This window comes from Tupaia chinensis, unplaced genomic scaffold (assembly GCF_000334495.1).
Source record: "Tupaia chinensis unplaced genomic scaffold, TupChi_1.0 Scaffold149184_1, whole genome shotgun sequence".
NCBI classification, from domain to species: domain Eukaryota; kingdom Metazoa; phylum Chordata; class Mammalia; order Scandentia; family Tupaiidae; genus Tupaia; species Tupaia belangeri.
Window position 1 is genome coordinate 1,153,125 of NW_006209032.1, and position 20,302 is coordinate 1,173,426.

A 20,302-nucleotide genomic window follows, 5' to 3' on the forward strand; every position below is an offset into this window, starting at 1 on the left:
CAGCCACCACGCCAGCCGGAGCCCTCCCAGCCACGGCCTCCGCCCCAGCAGCCCAGGCCCCAGCAGCCCAGGCCCCAGCTTAGGTGTCGTGGAAGTCCTTCAGCAGGGTCCTCCTCCGCTGCTCGGCTATGTGCATCTGGTTCTCCAAGTCCTGCCCGGAAGCGAGGCGGTGCTGCACAGCCCGTCCCAGGCAGACCACAGCAAAGCCGCCCACAGTGTCCATACCACGGAGTCAGAGCCTGCCCGCCACCCTCCTCCGCAGCAGCTCCCAGTCCACAGCCACCGCCTGTCACCCGTTTCCAGGCCAGTCCTCCCTCCCCGCGATACAGGAGCCGGGGTCAGCAGGCACTTACCCCTCTGTCGTAGCTGTCCGCCCGCTCCACCTTCCATGAGAGGTTCTCGATCTCAGCCTCCAGCTGGGCCTGCTGGTACTCGAACTGTACGGGAGAGCGGGGTCAAAGTGCAGGGCTGAGCCCAGGCAGGGCCTGCACAGGAGGGCTCTCACTCACAAGCTACAGACAACCCTGGTGCTGTCCTCAGAGAGCAGCGTCCTTTTTTCCGTGCCGAGTCAGAGTCCAAAGGCTACCTGAAGGGTACGCACAAGTGACAAGGCCACACTGCCCTCCAACCCGGCAAGGGAGGAATCTAAGCAACACAGAGATCGCTCCTGGCAGGGCGGGAGATGGGTGCTGCACTAACGGGTCCGGATGGCTGTCCGCATGCTCTGTACCACTCGACTCTCCCCATTTTATCCAGCCCTTCTGCAAATCAAGAGCCTTAAATACATCCAAACCAGGTCAGCCCAGCGGCCTGGTGACTAAGGGAACTGGATCCCACATGGCTGACAGAGCAGTTCAAGTCCTGGCCCCAGTGACATGAAAAACATGCCAGGAGTGTGTACGTGCTCCAAACCCTGACCGGACAGAGAAATGGACAGGGGACCGCAGCGCAACCACGCCCACGGTGGGGGCGGGCTCTCCCTCTCCAGCAAGCGCACGCACCGTCTGACAAAACCAAACAAAAGAAATCCACGCCACTTGACGTAGCAATCATACATCTAAGGATACAGCTTTATGAATAAAGATGCTCCCCGAATGTCCTATTTTTAGTACTGAAAAACAGAAACAATAAATGTCTCCAATGCCGGTGAAGAATGGGACTCCTACACAGCCATTCCCGGGCTGGTGGATGGTGGCAGCGGTAACAGCCAACCAGTGTGACCTAACCAGCCCAGTAACGCTGGCTATATACACGATGTTAGCTTTTTTAATTTTAAAGAATCATTTATTTAATTTTATTTACTCATTCTTTTTTTTTTTTTTCCATTTTATCAGAGAGAGACAGAGAGACAGGGAAAGTGAGAAAGCAAGCCTCCAGGTCCAGGACTCGAAACGTGGTTGGCCACGTGGGAGTGTCCAACACCTTAACCACCACGCCACCTGCTGGCCCCATGATGGATGACGGTGGTTTTAAAAGGCTGAAAATGCTGGCAGTCATTGTTCCTGGTGAGATTACAGATGACGTAAATCTTTCTGTCTTCAACATTTCAGCAAGACATAAAAATTACTTTAATAATCAATGGGACAATGCATACGTAAGATGCAGAATTAAACAAAAGTGTAATTCCTTTATTTTTTAAAGAGTAATTTTATTTAATTTTACTTATTTATAGTTTTATTTGCCCAGAGAGGGAGAGAGAACGAGAGTGTGAGAGAAAGTAAGAAGGCAAGCTACCAGGTCTGGGACTCGAACCGTGGTCAGCCATGTGGGAGTGTCCAGTGCCTTAACCACCACGCCACCTGCTGGTCCCCAAGAGTATAATTCTTTTATACAAAGATGTAAAGAAAGACGAGAACTAAGTGCCAACAGACGTTTCGGCCAACCACCCTCCTGTGGACTGTGCAGGTAACCAGGTGCCTCACTGTCACAGAGAACGGCAGCACTGGGGACCAAGTGTAAGAGCTGCCCAGGGAGTGCACGAAATTCTGCCATGTGACAGCCTGGTCTGGGTTTGGCCTCCCCATGACCGGGCTCCAGTCCCCACCCTCTGTGAAGCTCCAGTGAACAAGGACACCTGTGAGACTAGCAGGACAGTGGGGAGGCTCCTTACCAGCTTCTTCCGGGGCCCCGACTCCATGTAGTATGCGTAGGGGTAAGTGTACTGCAAGGTGTAGCGGCACTGCGGGAGAGAAGAGGCCTGCGCTGCTAGCCCGCCAGCACCGCGGCGGCTCGCATTTTACCACACACCAGCCTGGCTCTACAGGTATGGGCCTGCAAGAAACGGGGCCGAGCCAAACAGGGGATGGGCAGGAAGAGGCGGAATGCTGACAACGGGCACGGCACACCGCTTTCTGTGCAAACTGGCACTGGCGAGCAGCAGCTGCCTCGATGGCTATCCCTCTTGAGTCGGACCCCAGAGCACACAGCTACCTCAGGGACCACCTCTCAGTTTCCCTTGAGTGACACACATGGGACAAAGGCAGAAGGGCTTCGATCTCCTGCAGGCAGGGGCTATGAACATTCCTCTTAGAAAGCCCTGGGCCAGCCGTGGTGGCTCCGCAATGCTGAGCCTGATGAGGGGCTCCCTGTGCTCTCCAGGTGGACACGTGCCCATGATCCTGGCTGGCATGGACCATGTCAGGGGGTGCTTCTCTCTCTCGAGGAAAAAGTAAATGAAACGTACTTAAAAAGAAATCCCTTGGACATCCAGCAGGTAGCCAGGTCCCCGGGGGGCACAGCCCGTAAGCAGAAGCACGCTAAAGGCCCCCCCCACGGGCCCCGCCCTGAGAGAAAGGCACCGACGGGCAGGCCAGGGCAGGGGAGCACCTTGGCCAAGAGCTTGGCGGCGTTCTGCAGGTACTGCCAGTCGATCCACGTGCCCAGGTTGTTCATGACCCTCTCCTGAATCTTCTCGTGAATCCGCTGGTACGTCTGGGCCTCGAGCTGCAAGCTCTTGTTGTGATTTTCCCACTAGAGGGCACAGAAGGGTGGAGAAACTGTAGGAGTCTCGAGAAGGAGCAGGTCCTCGCCGGGGTTCAGGACAGACACCCTGGCTGGCAGCGCGGACACAGACTCCTCTAACTCGGGGCCTGTGTCCTTGAGAGTGTGGGGTCTTCAGCCCACACATCTCCCGTCTGAAGAAGCCATCTCCCTGCCAGAACACTCTATCCCTGTGGGGTCGCAGGACTCCAACCCTGAGACTAGGCAAAGATGGCCCCCGCCAGCCTGCTGCGTGTGGAGACCAGGTTACCCAGCTCCCTGGGCTTCCAGAGGGCCTCCCTGGAGGGAGCTGCTCTCTAAATCTAAGAGGGTGCTCGATGGACGAGACTGCCAGGAGGCCCCTTCGTCACCCGCCAGCCCGTCAGGACACTGAGCTCGGTACCAGCTCCTCCCTGAAGGCTGTGGCTGCCCCGTGGAGCTGCGGCTGCGGAGGGAGCTCTACTCACTGCTTCACTATGCACAGGGTGCCACTGGCTACCAGCCACGGGGAATGCCCCCGGCAGGCCAGCTGGGAGAGCCCACCTGGAGGAGCAGTACAAGAGTGGGTACCCACCCTCTCAAAGTAGAACAGGTACTTCTTGAGGGCCTCCCTGGCCTGGGCCTGCTGGCTCTGGTTGACGATGTCGGGGTTCTCCTTGTAGCGGCTGCACTCGTAGTACTCACTGCCGTGGGTCTTCCAGTCCCCGAGGCACATCCAGCAGAAGTCTGCACACAACAGGGGCAAGGCACTTATACCCACGAGCCGGGCCCATGCTCCTCAGGGCACGGGTCAGGCAGGGGACAGACAGAGCCTGCTCCCAAGGCCCATGGGACAGAGCTCCCCGAGGGTGCCTCCTCCAGGGAGCGTGCACCTCTTGTCCCTGGAGGATGTGGCCCTTCTCCACACCAGGAGCACACGTGCTGGGGTGCTGTGTGAGCCACCACAAGCGCAGAAACCCAGCTGGCACATGTGCCGTGTGCCCCGTGCTCTGGGCCAGCTGCCCCTCATGGCGCTGGTCCCAGGAAGACTGTGATACATGAAGCTGGAAATAAAGACTTTTTCCTTTTCTTCTCTTTTTCAAAGAGCACATTTCTGTAACACCTACAGCTACCCAACGGTTCATACCGAGTTATAATCCTGCTTCCACACGGAGGAGCCATGTGGGGAACACAACGCTCCCTTCACGGTAAACTGCCCAGGGCTTCCGTGCACGACCTGGCCCCGACCTTCCCAAGGCAGGCCCTGCTGGAGTGCTGTGCATAGACAGCTGGTCCCACACGGCCCAGTGTGGTTCGCATCTGGGCTCTGGCACCTTGGAAAGCACGCCACGGGTGCATGCCCCAACTCCTGGCAGGATGGACGAGTGGAGGAGGAAAGACTGCAGCATGACCATCCCCACTGCGGTGCTTACCTTTTTCTCTCTAGCAAGTGCATGTGTCCATTGACAAGAACAGACAGACAGAAAAGGGCTCTTGTAAGATTCAAGGAAACTAGAGTCAAACAAAGAGATCCAGAGGATGTTCGACTTCTCATCCGCTGGAAGCCTTCATGTGGTGACAGACCGCCCTGTCCCTACCAGCTAAGCTGTGGCTGCTACTCCTTGTAAAGAATGATCCACAGCCGGGCCCAGCACCGGTCTGAATCCCAGTGTGCCCGAGATCCCGACTCGCTGGAGGGCTGAGGGAAGGGGACTGTGGCATAAAGAGACCCTGCCCTGGGTGCCCCCTCTTTGTACTTGTTACTCTAAGAAAGAAACTTTAAAAAGAAAGGAAAAAAAAAAAAGCCTACATCACACAGATATAAATATACAGCAGAGCAAAGCACGACAGTTGCTGCCGAGTGTCGAGGGACAGGGAGACTACGCCGAGACGGATGCACAGGGGCTCCTCGGCATCAGGACCGTGGCGGGCGCGGGAGTACCTGTCATCCTGTCGCCGTGCCCCATGCTCTGCTCTAAGTGTACGACGTCTCTCTCACTCAGGCACACGTAGTCAGGGGACCCACAGAGGAAATATGCCACTACCTTGGCTAGCCTTCATTCTATACTTCGCTATCAGCATCCCCATCTAAGACTTTGCCGTTTCCACTCTGATTACAGAGGGCTCCTGAGAACAGCAATAGCAGGGCCCCCCAAGGACACCTGGGGTCTCCCGGTCAGCACCCAGGCAGCTACACAGAACGCCTTAGGCAGATTCTACCCGTAGGGATTTTGCTTCATTTGATCTGGGAGGAAGGACACCTACCCACACAGGATCTAGTTATACAAGCTGCCCTGGACAGCTAAGGGGCCTGAAAGGCCACACCAACATCGCATGTCAGTCAGTGACATGGTGGCTTAAGGCCACTGGACCCCACGTGGCCAACTGAATGGTCTTTTTCTTTTTTGGAGAGGTTTTCGCTATAGGGCGCGTGCGCTCGCCAGATAGACAGAGAGAGACAGAGAGACAGAAAGCGAGAAATCACCCCCCAGGGGGGATGGTCACACCGCAATCCCTTCTTCTCCATTCTCCTCTCGGGATCTTGGGCACGCACGCACACGTGCCCGGCGTGAATTCTAAGCCACCGGGTCCAGGACGCGAACCGTGGTCGACTACATGGGAGTCCAGCGACATAGCCATTACGCTAACTGCTGGTTCCCTGAATGGTCTGAGTCCCAGACCAGGGGCTTTGAAAAACACACTGAGGGGACCAGCAGATGGTGTAGTGGTTACACTGCTGGACTCCCATAAAGTTGAGCGTGGTTCGAGTCCCAGAGCCAGCACTTAAAACTCATGGAGGGCACATATGCATGTGCACCCAAGATCCTGAGAGAAGGTCGGAGAAGGGTTTACGGCATGGACATCCCCCTAGGGGGTGATTTCTTACTTTCTGTCTCTGTTTCTCTAGGGAGCACAAGTGCCTTAAAATGAACATTTCTCTTAAAAAAAAAAAAAAAAAAACTTAAGAAAAAAATGCTGCTATGTGTGCCCAAAGTCCCAGAACAAGGGAGAGATGGGGTAGGGCTGCAGTGTGGCCAGCCCTGTGGGGAATGCTTTCTCACTCCGCCGACCCTGTCTCTCGTGAGTGAATGACATGCCACAGAGCCACACACACACAAAGGCGGCTCCAAGCTTATTTGACCACTTCTGGAGAAACCACGCAGGGCCTCCAGGAGGTAGCACAGATCAGCCCCAGGCCACTTACCTGCCTTGGCTAAAAGGATAAAAAGAGCACACTAAGATCTTTGTGGATGACCGAGGGCTGTGAGGGTCATCCGGAACTTGACCTCTGACTGACCGCGTCAGAGATGGCAGTGGGACTACGAGGGACCAACAGTGAAATGCCGGCTGCATGCCCGCTGCCGGGGAGCGAGGGGGCGCCCCTGGCTCTGCCATCCCACTGCACGGTGCTCGGGAACCAGCAGGGCACAGACGTGCCGCAGGCCTCAGCACGCAGGGCACTCACCGTGTTTGCACTTGGAGCATTGCTGTCGGGGGAAACAGAAGAGAGCACGTTAAGGGCGCGCCGACTACGGCTCCGCGCCCCGACAGTACGGGCTTCTGCTCACCATGTGATTGCAGCCTCCGTTCTTCTCGATGCAGATGTTGCACTTGGGACACTGAGGAGACAGAAGGGCGCCGTTAGGTACACGCCAGGCCGGCTCTAAGACACACACACAGAGCTCTGGCACCTGTGCCCAGGAGCTCGTCGTGCGGGCACGTCTGGGGAGGAGCGCCTCACTTAAACGCGGCAGGTCGCTGCGGCTGGAACAGCAATTCAGGAAGTGAGGTCAGCCCGTTCGGCTCGGAGACACTCAGAGCACCACCTGCCCTGCCACGAGGGTGCTCCGATTAAGCACAGGCTGAATCGGCAGAAAGCCTGCCCGCTCGGGAGGACTGCCAAAGAAGCACAGAGCTGCCGCGCTGGATTAAGTCCCGGTCAGCTAGCCTGGATTTCTGCCTCCAGGCGAGGGTAAGAACCCACCTCTCCAGTTCCTCGCTCTCATCTGAGGGAGGCCAGCAACCAGAGGCGGCAATGCAGAGGCCAGTCTGACGCTGTGCTCTCCACCGCCACTAGGTAGACTATGGATAGCGACATCGTGGTCACAGCTGTGCTTGTGAGCACACTGACACCGCAAGTGACTAGCCCAGGCTCTGGGGGGCCCTAGAGCCCACAGGCCGTGCTTTCCCCTGGGAAGCTTCAGAGTAAACTGGGCAGGCCGGGTCGTGCATCGCCGCCTCACTATTTGTCAGCTGTGGCTACGAGCCACCTGGCTTCGGCGTGTCAAAGCCTAGCAGGCGTTCAATAAAAGCTAGATTTCTAGTTAGTTTTGCTCTGGGTCACACTTTTCTAGGCACTTTACTAAAATAAATGCACCCAGTGCATCCCATGACCAATTGCTGATGCTCTGCAGGGGCTGGGTGAGGGTCCACAGCCCCAGCTGGGGCCCTGGGGCCTGGCGTCCCGCTCTCAGATGGCAGGTCTCCAGGGCCGGGCCCGAGCAGACTACAGGGGCAGGGCCGTGACAGGGAGAGGCGTCCTTACGTCTTTAGTGTGCGCACTAATGTAGTTGGCCGTTTCAGAGTCGTCCGCACACTTCGTGAGCCATTTCCGGATAGTGGCGCAGTCTGTGGGCGCGTGATACATCTGACGACACTTGAAACTTAAAATTAGAAAAAACAATATTCAAATACTCATTAAGTCAGAGTCCCATGTTTTACTTTCCTTCTGTCCAAGCCAACGGATCCTAGATCAGAGCTTTTCAAAGAGGTGAGACACCAGTCCAGGCCTCCGGCACGCTTACTTACCCAGGGCCATCCTCGCACACTGGATCAAGGTCTTGTCAGCCTGGGTCCGGAAACATGCTCGCGGTTTGCCCAAACGAGACGTTTCTGTTCAAATATCTCATGTGGGGTCAGCCCTTCCTGAGGGGGTACCTGGGGGTCACGCCCTACAGGTGTGGTAGGCACTGAGAAGGACCCCTCCGCACAGACTCCAGCAGCACTGAGATCCACATCTGGGAAGTGCCTCACCTCCCATCCACACGTACACACGGGAATGCAGAGATGCCGGAACTTAACAAATCGGGGGGTCATGACACACTTGACACTTAAACTCAAAAAAGGAAAGCACGTGAAGCCAGTCGGTGGCATGGTGGTTAAGGTGGCTGGATCCCACAGGTCGACCGTATGGATCAAGTCCCAGACCTGGTGGCTTAGAAAAACACACCAGATGGGGCCAGGAGGTGGCGTAGTGGTGAAGGTGTTGGAATTCCCACATGGCCGACCACAGTTCAAGTCCCGGACCTGGTGGCTTGTTTTCGCACTCTCCTCCACCCCCACCCCCTCTTTCTCTGCCTCATGTGAAAAAATAATGAAAAAATCATTCTTACAAAAAACCACCCCAGGCATGGGAGCATGCGTGCCTAAAACCCACAAACAGGGAGAAGTGGAGGGAAAAGAAATGGGACGTGGCCGTGCCTCGTGGGATTTGCTTTCTCACGTTTCCTTTCTCGCCCTCGCAAGTGCACACGTGCCCTCCGGTAAATATATAAATATAAATAAACAAACAGACATAAAACCCAACATTCCACTAGTCATCAGGCTAGGCTCCTGTGTCTTCAACTTCCCTTGTGCTCGAGCTGATGGTACTCGTAGACAGTAAGGGTCCTCAGGCAGCCAGCCAAACTCGTGGCCCCAGAGAGAAAGATCGTAACACGGGACACGGACGAAGAGCAGTACGTTAGTGGTTCTAAACCTCTGGAGGGCCAGAGCCCTCAACACTGTCTTCGGAGGCAGGCATGTAGGCACACATGGAGTTTCTCTGAAGCCACACTATGAACACTGCAAAGAGCCAGGACTAGGATGACAGACCTGGCTCTGGCCTTCGTTAGCAAGTTGCACTGCGGCCTGGTTTCCTCCCCTAGAACCTAACAGGAAGGACAGTGCTGACTGCGAGGTTCTGGGCTAATGCAGGGGGATGGGATCAGGAAAGAGACCCTGGGACCCGCTCGGCACCTCGGTAAACTCTGGCTAGTCCCATGATGTCTAACGAATGTAGTCAACCTCAAGATGTAAAATACATTTATGTATTTTTATTTTTTTATAAGGTTTTTGTCACAGGGCACGTGTGCTCACTGAGAGAGCTGGGGGAGAAAAGTGAGAAAGCACCTCCTACCACCCCCGCAGAGGAATGGCTGCAATCCCCTCCTCCACTCTCCTCCTGGGATCCTGGACATGCACACCCAGTGTGACCCTGAAGCAGATGGGCCAAGGCCTCTAACCATAGTCAGCCACGTGAGAGTTCAGTACCTCAACCACATCACCTGCTGGCTCCATGAATTCTTAATTTTTAAAAACTCGGCCAAGAAAGGCCAAGACAAAAATGACAATGTTGCAGATGGCAGCTGTCATACACGGTAATAGTGAATTACCTGTGCAGTTTGACACACACCACCTCTGGGTCACAAGTCTCAGCAGCACAAACATCTGACACTCTAAGAACTGCTGGCCCTCCCTGTCCCTAGACCGTTTACCAAACACCTCACGGAATGGGAGTCTTGGGCACGTGGAGCAGCCGGAAGAGAGCGGCTGGCCCTCAGAGCCACAGCGATGGTGCTCTGTGGGACAGGGCAAAGCCGGGCGCTCAGCACCCATGCACGCTCTTACCAGAAGACCTCGTTGCACCGATTGCACTGCACTCGGCGAGCTCTAGGCTCCTGTACCCGGATGACCATGGGGCAGTCTGCACCAGGGCACAGCTGGAGCTGGTAATGGCTCTGTGGACACACAAGGGGAAATGATGAGAACGCCCTCATTGCTGCCCTCTGAGAGCTCGCAGGCCTCCTGTCCTCCCATCCAGGGCTACACAAATTCAGCACGGATGCCATGAAGCCTAGGCATCAGCCAGACACTGAAGCGGACCTCTGGGCGTCTAGGTTACACTAGGCTGCAACTCACTAGAGGGTCTACGACTACTATGACAAGGAGGCCAAAACAGCCTGAGACAGGAAGGGCAGATGGACCGGGGCTGGAAGGGGCTAAATGGCCCTCGGTTTCCTGCCAAAGACAGCCAAGAACACCAAAGATGGCCTCGTTTATCCTTCAGTGAGGGAGTGTAAGACCCAGACCACAAATCAATCCATAATGTTGGGCTTGGGCCCAGCAGGTGGTGTGGTGGTTAAAGGTGTGGACTCCCACATGGCTGACCGTGGTTCAAGTCCCAGACTTGGCAACTTGCTTTTTTCCTTTTTCTCTCTTTCTCATTCTGTCTCTCTCTGGTAAAATGGAAAGATAACAATAATAGATAATTCTTCTCAAAACAAACAAACAAACAAAAAAAACCAAGTTAGGCTCAATATGAAAACTTGCTGCATGGAACCAGCAAGCCCAGACAGGTAGCCCCAAGGAGGGAAAGGACTCCTACGCTGACCCGCGAGAGACCTGGGCATGTCTTCAAATGGCTCATAAAGCAAAGCCCTCCTCTGTGCTGAGTGACACAGTGAACAGAACGGAACAGCAAATTCGGAGACACTGCACTTCGTTCACCCCCCGGCACACAGTAACTTGTTTAAGCAACTGTGCTCACGTGAGGTGGGGATGTCTGCCCGTTAAGACGAGAGTGAAACGATGAGCTAAGGTCACAGAACCAGGGTGCGGCAGCACGGCTGGCTCCCAGGCCTGCTGAGCGGCTTTAAACTTCTGCAAAGCCCTGGAGCTTTTCCATCAAAGCGAAGGACCTACTGGCAACCTTGTCTGTAAAATGAGTGGCCGTGGAAGGTAGGCCCAGGAAGACGGAGCAGAACAAAAGGGGCTGCTCGTACCTCCACATAGTCCCTGAAGAGGTAGCGCCTGTATTTCTCTCTCAATTCTTCGTTGGGAAGCAACGGAAACACAAAGTCCTCCGGCGTACGGAGTAGACAGTCCTGAGCCATGCAAGAGACTCCTGTGGAGTAAAGATAAGCTGATGCAAACCCATAATACAAAACCCACGGTGATGATGCATTTACCCACTGAGTGTGACCGACAAAATCAGATTTCATATAAAAACTTGAATTGATTCTAAGAGAGGAGGGAAATTTCCCTCTTTCACAGTGACACAATAAATAAATCATTCCAAACTACGTATGTAATCACCAATGAACACCAAAGTCACATAAGAAATCCATACATAGAATTCTTGGTAATCGAGTTTTGTGGCATTTAATATTTTGTGCATACGATCACCACCAACAGAAGGACGGGGCACGGCAGATACAAACTAAGGTGAGCCGCTGAGACTCAGGACCACCAAGGCACGGTGTGACAAAACTTCTGTAACTGAGCATCAACCCTGGCTTGAGGTACACTACCTAGACAGCGCGAACCCTTCGGGTGCTTCTGAGTTACAGCTGCCATTTGGGGAATCAGGATAGGGCAGGCGGCTTCCAGGACAGGTGCCCCAAAACCCGAGAGAAGGTAGTCCCGCACTCCCAGCATTTACAACAGCTTGGCTACTCTCACGTTGCTACGGACTGGGGAAAGTGGCCAGTTTGGGCCAGTGCACCTGGAAACCACTAATTCTGGTAGCAAACCAAGGCTCAGAAGAAAACGTTTAGTTCCCTCGAGCACATGAAGCCACCACTCCACTCCAGCCTGTAAAGGGCTCTGTGCAGACTCACCCACGCCCACGCCGTCCTTCACGAGTACGGAGCAGTGCTGCTCCCAGCAGCTGCGGCAGAACTGGTGCTGACAGGCCAGAGAGAGGAGGTTTTCCTTCCGCACAAACTGCATACACACTGCACAGTGGTGAGGGGGATGGGCTGTGGGGACCTGGAGAGAGGTAGAGCCACGTGAGCTAGAGAAGCCGTTAGGTCCAGGGAATCCACAGGGCATGTCACGCAGCTGGTGCATGGCAGGCAAGCCTGAGTCGGCAACAAGTGACAGAGCCCGACTACAAAATGTGAACTCTGAGTTTGAAGAGTGCTAAGCAGTAAACAAATACCAGGAAGACTTCCTGAAGGAGGTGGCTTCTGACCTGGGTTTGCCAAATCACCAGGACTCAGAGGCAGAAAAAAGGCTGAAATGAGAAATTACGGTGGTTTAAAAGGTCAGACTTAGGAGGCCAGCGGATGGCGTAGTAGTTAAGGCGCTAGAATCTCATATGGCCAAGCGTGGTCCAAGTACCGGACCTGGCGGCTTGAAATTTATGCTGGGTGCATGCCCAAGATCCTGAAAGGAGAATGGAAGAGAGGGAACTGCAACATGGCCATCCCCCTGGGGGGCGAATTCTCCCTTTCCCCCACCTCTCATGAGCACATGCCCCCTCTCTCTCTCACCAAAAAAAAAAAAAAAAAAAAAAAAAGTCAAGTTTAAAAACTCAGGATGGCAGAACTGCTAAGGTCCTTAGAGATGACTTAGTCCGGCTTCTTTTGGAGGCCGTTGGGTTTCTTTTGTGTGCGGCCTCTGTCCAGCACAGCACAGAGCTCAACAGCTAGTACACTCCGGACAGAAACCCGGCACGGAGTTCTTGGAGGCTCAGTCTAGAAAGCTTCGAACAGCCCACTGGCAGTTTTACTTGTCAAGGACAGGAGCTCTGTCATTATCACTACTCTCAAACCACAGAGTATTATAGTTTTTAACCAAGTTACAACTTCTCCTAATACACCAAAGTAAGTGATTCGCTTAGAGGGAGGGGAAGGCTAGGTAGGATGTGGGCAAACAACCGGAGAGCCTGAACTCGGGAATGCATGCCGTGCTACACGCACTGCCAGAGACAATGCGGGGACCCTGGCCACAACCACCTACCGATGGGCAAGAAGTCCATTCCCAAGATTACAGCAGGCTCTTTCAAATTCACCAGGAGTGCAAAACAAGGATTATACTCTCATGTTTATCCACTATGCTTCTGGAAACCTTCCTAAGAGGCTGCAGGAATTATGTGGTGATCTGAGCCCCAATTCTCCCTCCTAAAAGCCCTTTTCTAACATGTTCCTCATTCAAAAATTACTCAGAGGGAACCAGCAGTTAGCGTAATGGCTATGTCACTGGACTCCCACGTACTCGACCGCAGTTCGCATCCCGGACCCAGTGGCTTAAAACTCACGCCGGGCGCGTGTGCGTGCGTGCCCAAGATCCCGAGAGGAGAATGGAGAAGGGATTGTGGCGTGGCCATCCCCCCTGGGGGGGTGATTTCTCACTTTCTGTCTCTCTGTCTCTCTCTGTCTGTCTGGCGAGCGCATGTGCCTTACAGCAAAAACCTCTCAAAAAAAAAAAAAAATTACTCAGCAGGTGTTTGCTCAGCTTCCAGAACACGGGAAATTGTTAGGTGCTGTTATGTTCTGGGGCCAGCAGGGGACGTGATGGTTAAGGGAACTGGACTCCCACATGCCCACATGACTGACTGTGGTTTGAGTTCTGGACCTGGCAGCTTGCTTTCTCACTTTTTCTGTCCCTCTCTGGTCAAATTAAAGCAAGTAAATAAATAAATAAAGTAATGTAAAAAAAAAAAAAAAGACACAGTTCTGATGGCCTTCCCTTCTGAGAAGAGGGGCTAACCACCACAGCACACATGTGAGAGACTGAAGAGACAATGAGAGGTGCTTTGGCGATAATTAGAGGTGACTGCAGGTGGCTTGGATTTGGATCTTCAAAGAGGGATTCCAGGCTTACAAGGAAAGATGGCCACAAGGAGGTCTTGACACTGCAGGCCAGGGAGGGCGCACGCAGAGTCCAAGGGCAGCCAGCAATCAGGGAGCAGCAAGGCCCCCAGGAGGAACAGGCCCACTGGGTGTGAGGGGGACAGGCGGGCGAGGCTGGAGGGGGCCTGAAGAGAGGCGCTGACCACCTGCTTGCTGTAAGGAAACTTTGCAAGCTGTGGCCGAAATGGGAGCATTAGGCCTCCATGGAACACCTGTGTGGGCATGTGGCACTGTAAGCAAAGCAAAACTTCTCAGTGCACCGTAAGCCACAGCAAGAGCCGTGGATGCAGCAGCCTCAGCTCAGCAGAAGACACTCACATGTTTGGATGGGTTAGGCTGAACTCGAGCCTCAACAAGCAGCTGAGCAGAATTGGACTTGTATCTACGAGACAAAAAGCAGGCATAAAGGGAATCAGAAACCAAAGACGCATTTACCTTCTGAACAACTGTAACAGACCACCATGCGCAGGGCCACATCGAAGCGCCAGTCTCTAATGGCTTCCTCACAGAACCAAAGCTCTTTTCACCTTGGTAAAGATCCATTTGTCGTGTGTGTGTGTGTGTGTGTGTGTGTGTGTGTGTGATTTACCTCTCGCTTGGTGTAAGAAAAATAACCACAAAAATGAAAAAAAAAAAAAAAAAAAAAAAAAAAAACCTTATGACGGATCAGAGCTGGTATAAACCCCTTTCTAGAAATACTGGCAAGTATGTCTCTATATTCAGAGTAAGAAAGGATTTAAGACACAGAAAAAGCCAAACATAAAGAAAAGGTCTGATCAATTATGCTACATTTAAGAACTTTGAGGTCGCTGTAAGATACTATGCAGTGAAAACTTGAGCTGGAACGAGGAGATGATTAAAGGTATGTATGAAACTGGGGCCGGCCAGTGGCGTGGTGGTTGGGGGTGCTGACCGACTGCAGTTCAAGTCTTGGACCTGGTAGCTTGCTTTTTCCCTTTCTCTCTCTCTCTCTCTCTCTGGTCAAATTAAAATAATAACAATAACAAGTGGAATTAAATATTTCTTCTTCTCTTTTTTTTTTTTAAAAAAAAAGATATATATGAAACTGTCAAAGGACTAGTATTCAGGAAAAACAAAAACTCCTAGAAATTCACTTAAAAAGACAAAATAACTCAATAAAACCAAGCCAAAGACGTAGGCACTGCATGGAAGAGCAGCATGTCTGGCCCATTTCATAAACATATGGGAAGATAGTCCAGGACGTGAAGATTAAAAACAGGCTGGCAGCACGAGCAGCACTGGCATGTCCTAGCGGAGCAACCAAGATACAATCGCTTTGGAAGACAACTTGGCATTATCCTTTTTTTTTTTTAAGAGAGATTTTTTGCTATAAGGCACGTGCACTGTCTAGACAGACAGAGAAACAGAAAGCGAGAAATCATTCCCTAGGGGGATGGCCATGCCACAATCACTTCTCCTACATTCTCCTCTCGGGATCTTGGGTATGCACACACACGCACCTGGCATGAGTTTTAAGTTGCTAGGGCTGGGATTTGAACCGTAGTCAACTACATGGGAGTCCACCAACGTAACCATTACATCACTTGCTGGTCCCACAAATTGGCATTATCTAGTGAAGCTAGATATACATGAGCTACAGCCCAGCTGTTAAGCTTCTAGGCCTAGGAGTCACCTACAGGAGTTTTCAGGGTTTCAAAATCTTAACGGCAAAATCCCACAAACTTTTTGATGGAGGATGAATAAATGTCCTTTAGCAGAATAATGGCATAATTTATGATGTGTTCATTTGACAGCTGAAGGGCATACATAGCATACTCTCATGCCTATAAGGTTCTGGAAACAAATAAGAGATATATCACTCAAGAATAAGTTGGGACCAGTAGATGGCGTAATGGTTACACTGCTGGACTCCCACGCTGTCTACTGCAGTTCAAGTCCCAGACATGGCGGCTTAAACCTCATACCAGGTGGGTGTGAGGGCGTATCCGGGATCCCAAGAGAAGACTGAAGAAGGGATTGTGGCGTGGTCATCCCCCCATGGGGGGAGATTTCTTGCTTTCTGTCTATCTTGGTCTCTCCAGTGAGCACAAGCCCCTGCAGCAAAAAAGCTCTCTCCAAAAAAAAAAGAAGAAAGAAAGAAAGAGAAAAGAGTAAGTAAGAAATTGATTGACACTAAGTTGAAGACACTGGCTGACAAGGGGGAAGGAAGCAACGCCAATGAATGTGGCCAGGAAGGGAATGCCATCAGCCTCTGAGTGAAGGACAGAGGGCTTCTTATTTGGGAGGGTACTATGCTTACCTTATCATTCTTTAAAACTTACATCTATTACATATGGCGCTTAAAAACGTAAGTATTGGGGTCAGTAGGGGTGGCATGGTAGTTAAGGGCACTGGACTCCCACATGGCTGGCTGCAGGTTGAGTCCTAGACCTGGCAACTTGCTTTCTCTCTTACCATTTCTCTCTCTGTCTCTCTCTGGTCAAAATTTTAAAAAATAATAATAACGAATAAAAATAAATAAATCTTTAAAAAAAAAAAAAAGTACTGGGGGCTGGCAGGTCGCATTGTCCCTGAGGTGCTGGACTCCCATATGGCCGACTGTAGTTTGATTCCTGAACCTGCTGGCTTGCTTTCTCATTTTCCCTTTCTCTCTCGTCAAATGTAAAAATAATAGTAATAACAAATGGGACTAAATAAATAATTATTTTTTAAAATTCAAGGGGGGGACCAGCAGGTGGCATGGTGGTTAAGGCGCTGGACAATCCCACATGGCCGACCCCGGTTCGAGTCCTAGACCTGGTGGCTTGCTTTTTCACTTTCCCTCTGTCTCTCTCTCAGTGTGTGTCCCTCTCTGGTCATATTAAAATAAATGAATGAATAAAATTGAATTAAAAAAGAATTCAAGGGGACCGGCATATCGCATAATAGCTATACTGCTGGACTTCCACAGTCGACCACATTTTGAGTCTGAGGCCCGGCAGCTTAAAACTCACACTGTGAGTGTGTGTGTGTGTGTGTGTGTGTGTATGTGTGTGTGTATGCCCAAAACCCCAAGAGAAGAATGGAAGAGAAGGGATTGTGGCATGGCCATTCCCCCAGGGGGGGATTTCTCACTTTCAGCCTCTGGCGAGCAAATGCGCCCTGTAGCAAAAATCTCTCTCTCTCAAAAAAACAAACAAACAAACAAACAAAAAAAACAAACATTTTTTCAGGACTAGCAGCAGGCATAACGGCTATGTCACTGGACTCTCACGTAGTTGGCTGTGGCTCGTGTCCCAGACCCGGTGGCTTAAACTCACGTCAGGTGCATGTGTGTACGTACCCAAGATCCTGAGAGGAGAATGGAGAAGGGATTGCAGCATGGCCATTCCCCCTGGGTGCGGATTTCTGTCTATCTCTCTGGCGAGCACACACACCCTATAGCAAAAATCTCTCTCTTAAAAAGACAATCAAAAAAATAAAAAACTCAGCCCCTAATGTCAGCAGTGCCAGGAGACGGGGATTCCAAGCTAGACATAGGCACGGGCCTGGGCAGGTGGGGCGTGGGAGATCTCTTCACAGGACACAGGAGGGGCAGTCCCTCTTCCTGACAATTTCCAAGACATCTTGGGACGCCAGGGTCTGTGCCTGATGAGCTCTGGTTCTAGGAAACATGGGAAGAAACACTCAAACGTCAGCTGGCAGACGGGGTGGATGGTAAAATGCCCACCTCTGTAAGGGCAATATGCCACCATGCTATGTGTTCCCAAAGTGACAAAAGACACTGGCATGTGTTATCTAGAAGGAAACTGAATAAAAATGGGCGATGGCATAGGAAATGGGAACTAACCTCGCTGCAGTAGCAAGGGTTTGGAAAACACACGGAACAGCTGCACTAGCACCAAGACTGGGTGGACAGATGTGCTGAAGACATGGGAAATGTTCACTGCACATTGAGAGAAAACACATACAGCACAGCCCAGTGATTTTTGTTTAACAGAGCTACGTTGCCCGGGCCACGCTCTAATACAGGTTCATCTGGCCTCGGCCTACGAAGGAGCTGCGATTATGGGCACGTACCACTGTACCCAGCCAGGAGCCAGTGTTCTAAGAATATGCACGCCAGAATATTCTCTGAAACATAAACAGCAGCCACTGGGCGGGTGGACAGAACGGGGAGTTTTGAGCAATGTCATCTCCCCTCCCAGAACACCTTACCTGTCCAATATCTCTGAGACTTGCCAGTGGAAATTAACTAATATAAGTTTAGCAACTGAATGAGACACCTAAAAAGAAGAAAGGAAAAAAAATCAAATACAGCTGCAGTTTCGTCGGGAGTTCCACACTGTGAGAACTGCATACGTTCAGTGTCTGTTCCAGGCCCAAGCGCGATTCCCACCTTCTTCCTCTTGGTTCTCTGCTTCATCTTTAAGGCTCAGACCTTCGAATCTTAGTGATTCCATGGATCCCTCGATTTCCTCTCTGTTTTCATTAGAGACCCCTCCAAGGAAACTAGTGTCATTTGAAACTTAAGCAAAACCACCCCTTCCACAGTAAGCAACAACCTAGCATCCTTAGAAGCAAGAGGCCTGTGGGTTCCCTACTGTGACACACAGTCCCTGAAGCTACCAGAGGAGGGACACCTCTACTTAGGCCTGTACTGGCAGGAAATCTCCAGGCCTGGGCTTCTTATATAAGTCTCCTACAAAAAAGCAAACAAAAACCACAACCTTATCTAAAAACCTGAATTCCCAGCAGCCATGAGCCTTAAGTGCATGAACAGTTTGAAGGCTGTGGACAGCCTTCTCAGCCCTACATTCTCGTAGGGGGCATTTTAAACACAAGCTATGACTATCAAACAGCCTTAGAATGGACTTTGAGCTAGCCATTCTACACCTATAAATTCTTCCTGAGGAAACCTTAAGAGGATATGTGCACTGCAGGGTTATTTACAACAGTGAAGAAAACGAGAAGAAACCTAAATGTCCAACAAAAATGAGCCAGATAAATAATACAGGACAGACCCATGCAATGGACGACTATGGAGTTACTGAAAAGGACACTGCAGGAGTTTACTGACACAGGAAAAAGAGCACATTTTAATGTTAGGTTAAAGAAACTAGTAGCGAGACAGCATCTACATGTTCCGTCCATAACAGCTTGTTAATTGGGAGGGAAGTAAGCTAGTTACAAAACAAAGCACTCCGAGTAAGTGTCAAGACCAGGGTGGGACCACAGAGGGGGCTGGAATGTGTCTGAAGTCCTAGACTGGGTTCTACAGTGCGAGGGCGCCGCTCAATCAAGCAGAAGCAAGGACTTCAGGCTAGGGGGCGAGAAACACACAGAGCCGGGGACTGTCTACAACGGAGCTGCCAAGGACCGGGACAGTAGTGCGTGCCTGGGGCGCAGACAAGAACTGCAGGGGGAGGACAACGCGCTAGGGCTCGAGTCCCCAGGCAGGAGACATGCGTACCTCTGCTGAGCACCAGCATGTCCCAGAGCATGACCAGTGCCCAACACCGTGCAGCGGAGAGGACCAAGGGTTCCACGCTCCCTCACTCAGACGGGTCCCCAATTCCCTTCCATGCGAGGGAGAAGGCATCTGACCCTGCATCGTGCTGCTGTATTTCCCTACGGAGGCCCACGGGAATTTCAGGCCTTTTCCTAAATTTTAGCTGATATTCCTTCTAACTGTGTCCCTAACAAAATTATTCATCCCCAAAAGACCACCTTTACAAAATGAACACAAAGACATGGTATTTGGTTTACACTTTAACCACTGCTTAAATGTAGCTTTTGGTTACATTCAGATTTTTTAAAATTTGCTATAGGGTGTGTGTGCTCACCAGAGACAGACAGAGAGAATGAGAAAGCACCCTCAGGGGGCTGGCTATGCCACATTCCCTTCTCCTCCATCCTCCTCTTGGGGTTTTGAGCAGGCTCACTGTCATGCCTGGACGTTTCTCAAGCCCCGACTCTGGGACTTGAAATGTACAGTCAGCCATGCCGGGACTCTGGCTACTTCGACAACCAAGCTGCCAGCCAGCCCTAGGACACATACATTTTTTTTTTTTTTTTTTTTTTGACAGATTTTCACTGTAGGGCGCATGCGCTCGCCAGACAGACAGAGAGAGACATAGAGACAGAAAGCGAGAAATCACCCCCCAGGGGGGATGGTCACGCCGCAATCCCTTCTCCTCCATTCTCCTCTCGGGATCTTGGGCACGCACGCACACGCGCCCGGCGTGAGTTTTAAGCCACCGGGTCCGGGACACTAACCGCGGTCGACTACGTGGGAGTCCAGCGACATAGCCATTACGCTAACTGCTGGTTCCCACATACCTATTTTTAAAAACACGACAGTGAAACTGAATCAACTCCTTGCTGGAAATTCTGTCTTCTCTTACTCAGTGGGTCCCAATCAGCCTTACACCCACTGCCTTCTGCCTGACTTTTAAAAAAAAATTATTTTATTTTATTTAAATTATTACTTTGCTTTAGGGAATGTGTTTTCACCAGAAAGAAACAGAGAGAAAGAGAGAGAGAGGGAAAGTGAGAAAGCAAGCCACCAAGTCCAGGGCTTGAACCACAGTTAGCCATATGGGAATCTAGCATCTTTAACCAGTACACCATTCGCTGGCCCTCGACCTGACTTTTTTTTTTTTTTTTTTGGAGACGTTTTTTTACGGGACCCGCAGTTAGGG

The 20,302-nt window shown here is 51.7% G+C and overlaps 1 protein-coding gene across 3 annotated transcripts in view; it reads right to left on the bottom strand.

Moving 5' to 3' along the window:
* ARIH2 (ariadne RBR E3 ubiquitin protein ligase 2) overlaps positions 1-20,302 on the bottom strand; it is a 54,871-nt gene that overhangs the window by 1,041 nt on the left and 33,528 nt on the right. For all 3 annotated transcript variants that reach the window (XM_014585190.2, XM_014585191.2, XM_027769317.1), the window contains 13 exons: positions 17,817-17,884; positions 13,956-14,019; positions 11,619-11,769; positions 10,782-10,903; positions 9,628-9,737; positions 7,505-7,622; positions 6,528-6,578; positions 6,425-6,446; positions 3,554-3,705; positions 2,827-2,970; positions 2,111-2,179; positions 354-437; positions 15-151 (listed from right to left, as the gene is read on the bottom strand). In XM_014585190.2, coding sequence (XP_014440676.1) covers positions 80-151; positions 354-437; positions 2,111-2,179; positions 2,827-2,970; positions 3,554-3,705; positions 6,425-6,446; positions 6,528-6,578; positions 7,505-7,622; positions 9,628-9,737; positions 10,782-10,903; positions 11,619-11,769; positions 13,956-14,019; positions 17,817-17,884 — 1,227 coding nt within the window. In that variant the 3' untranslated portion in view covers positions 15-79. The remainder of the gene's footprint in view (positions 1-14; positions 152-353; positions 438-2,110; positions 2,180-2,826; positions 2,971-3,553; positions 3,706-6,424; positions 6,447-6,527; positions 6,579-7,504; positions 7,623-9,627; positions 9,738-10,781; positions 10,904-11,618; positions 11,770-13,955; positions 14,020-17,816; positions 17,885-20,302) is intronic.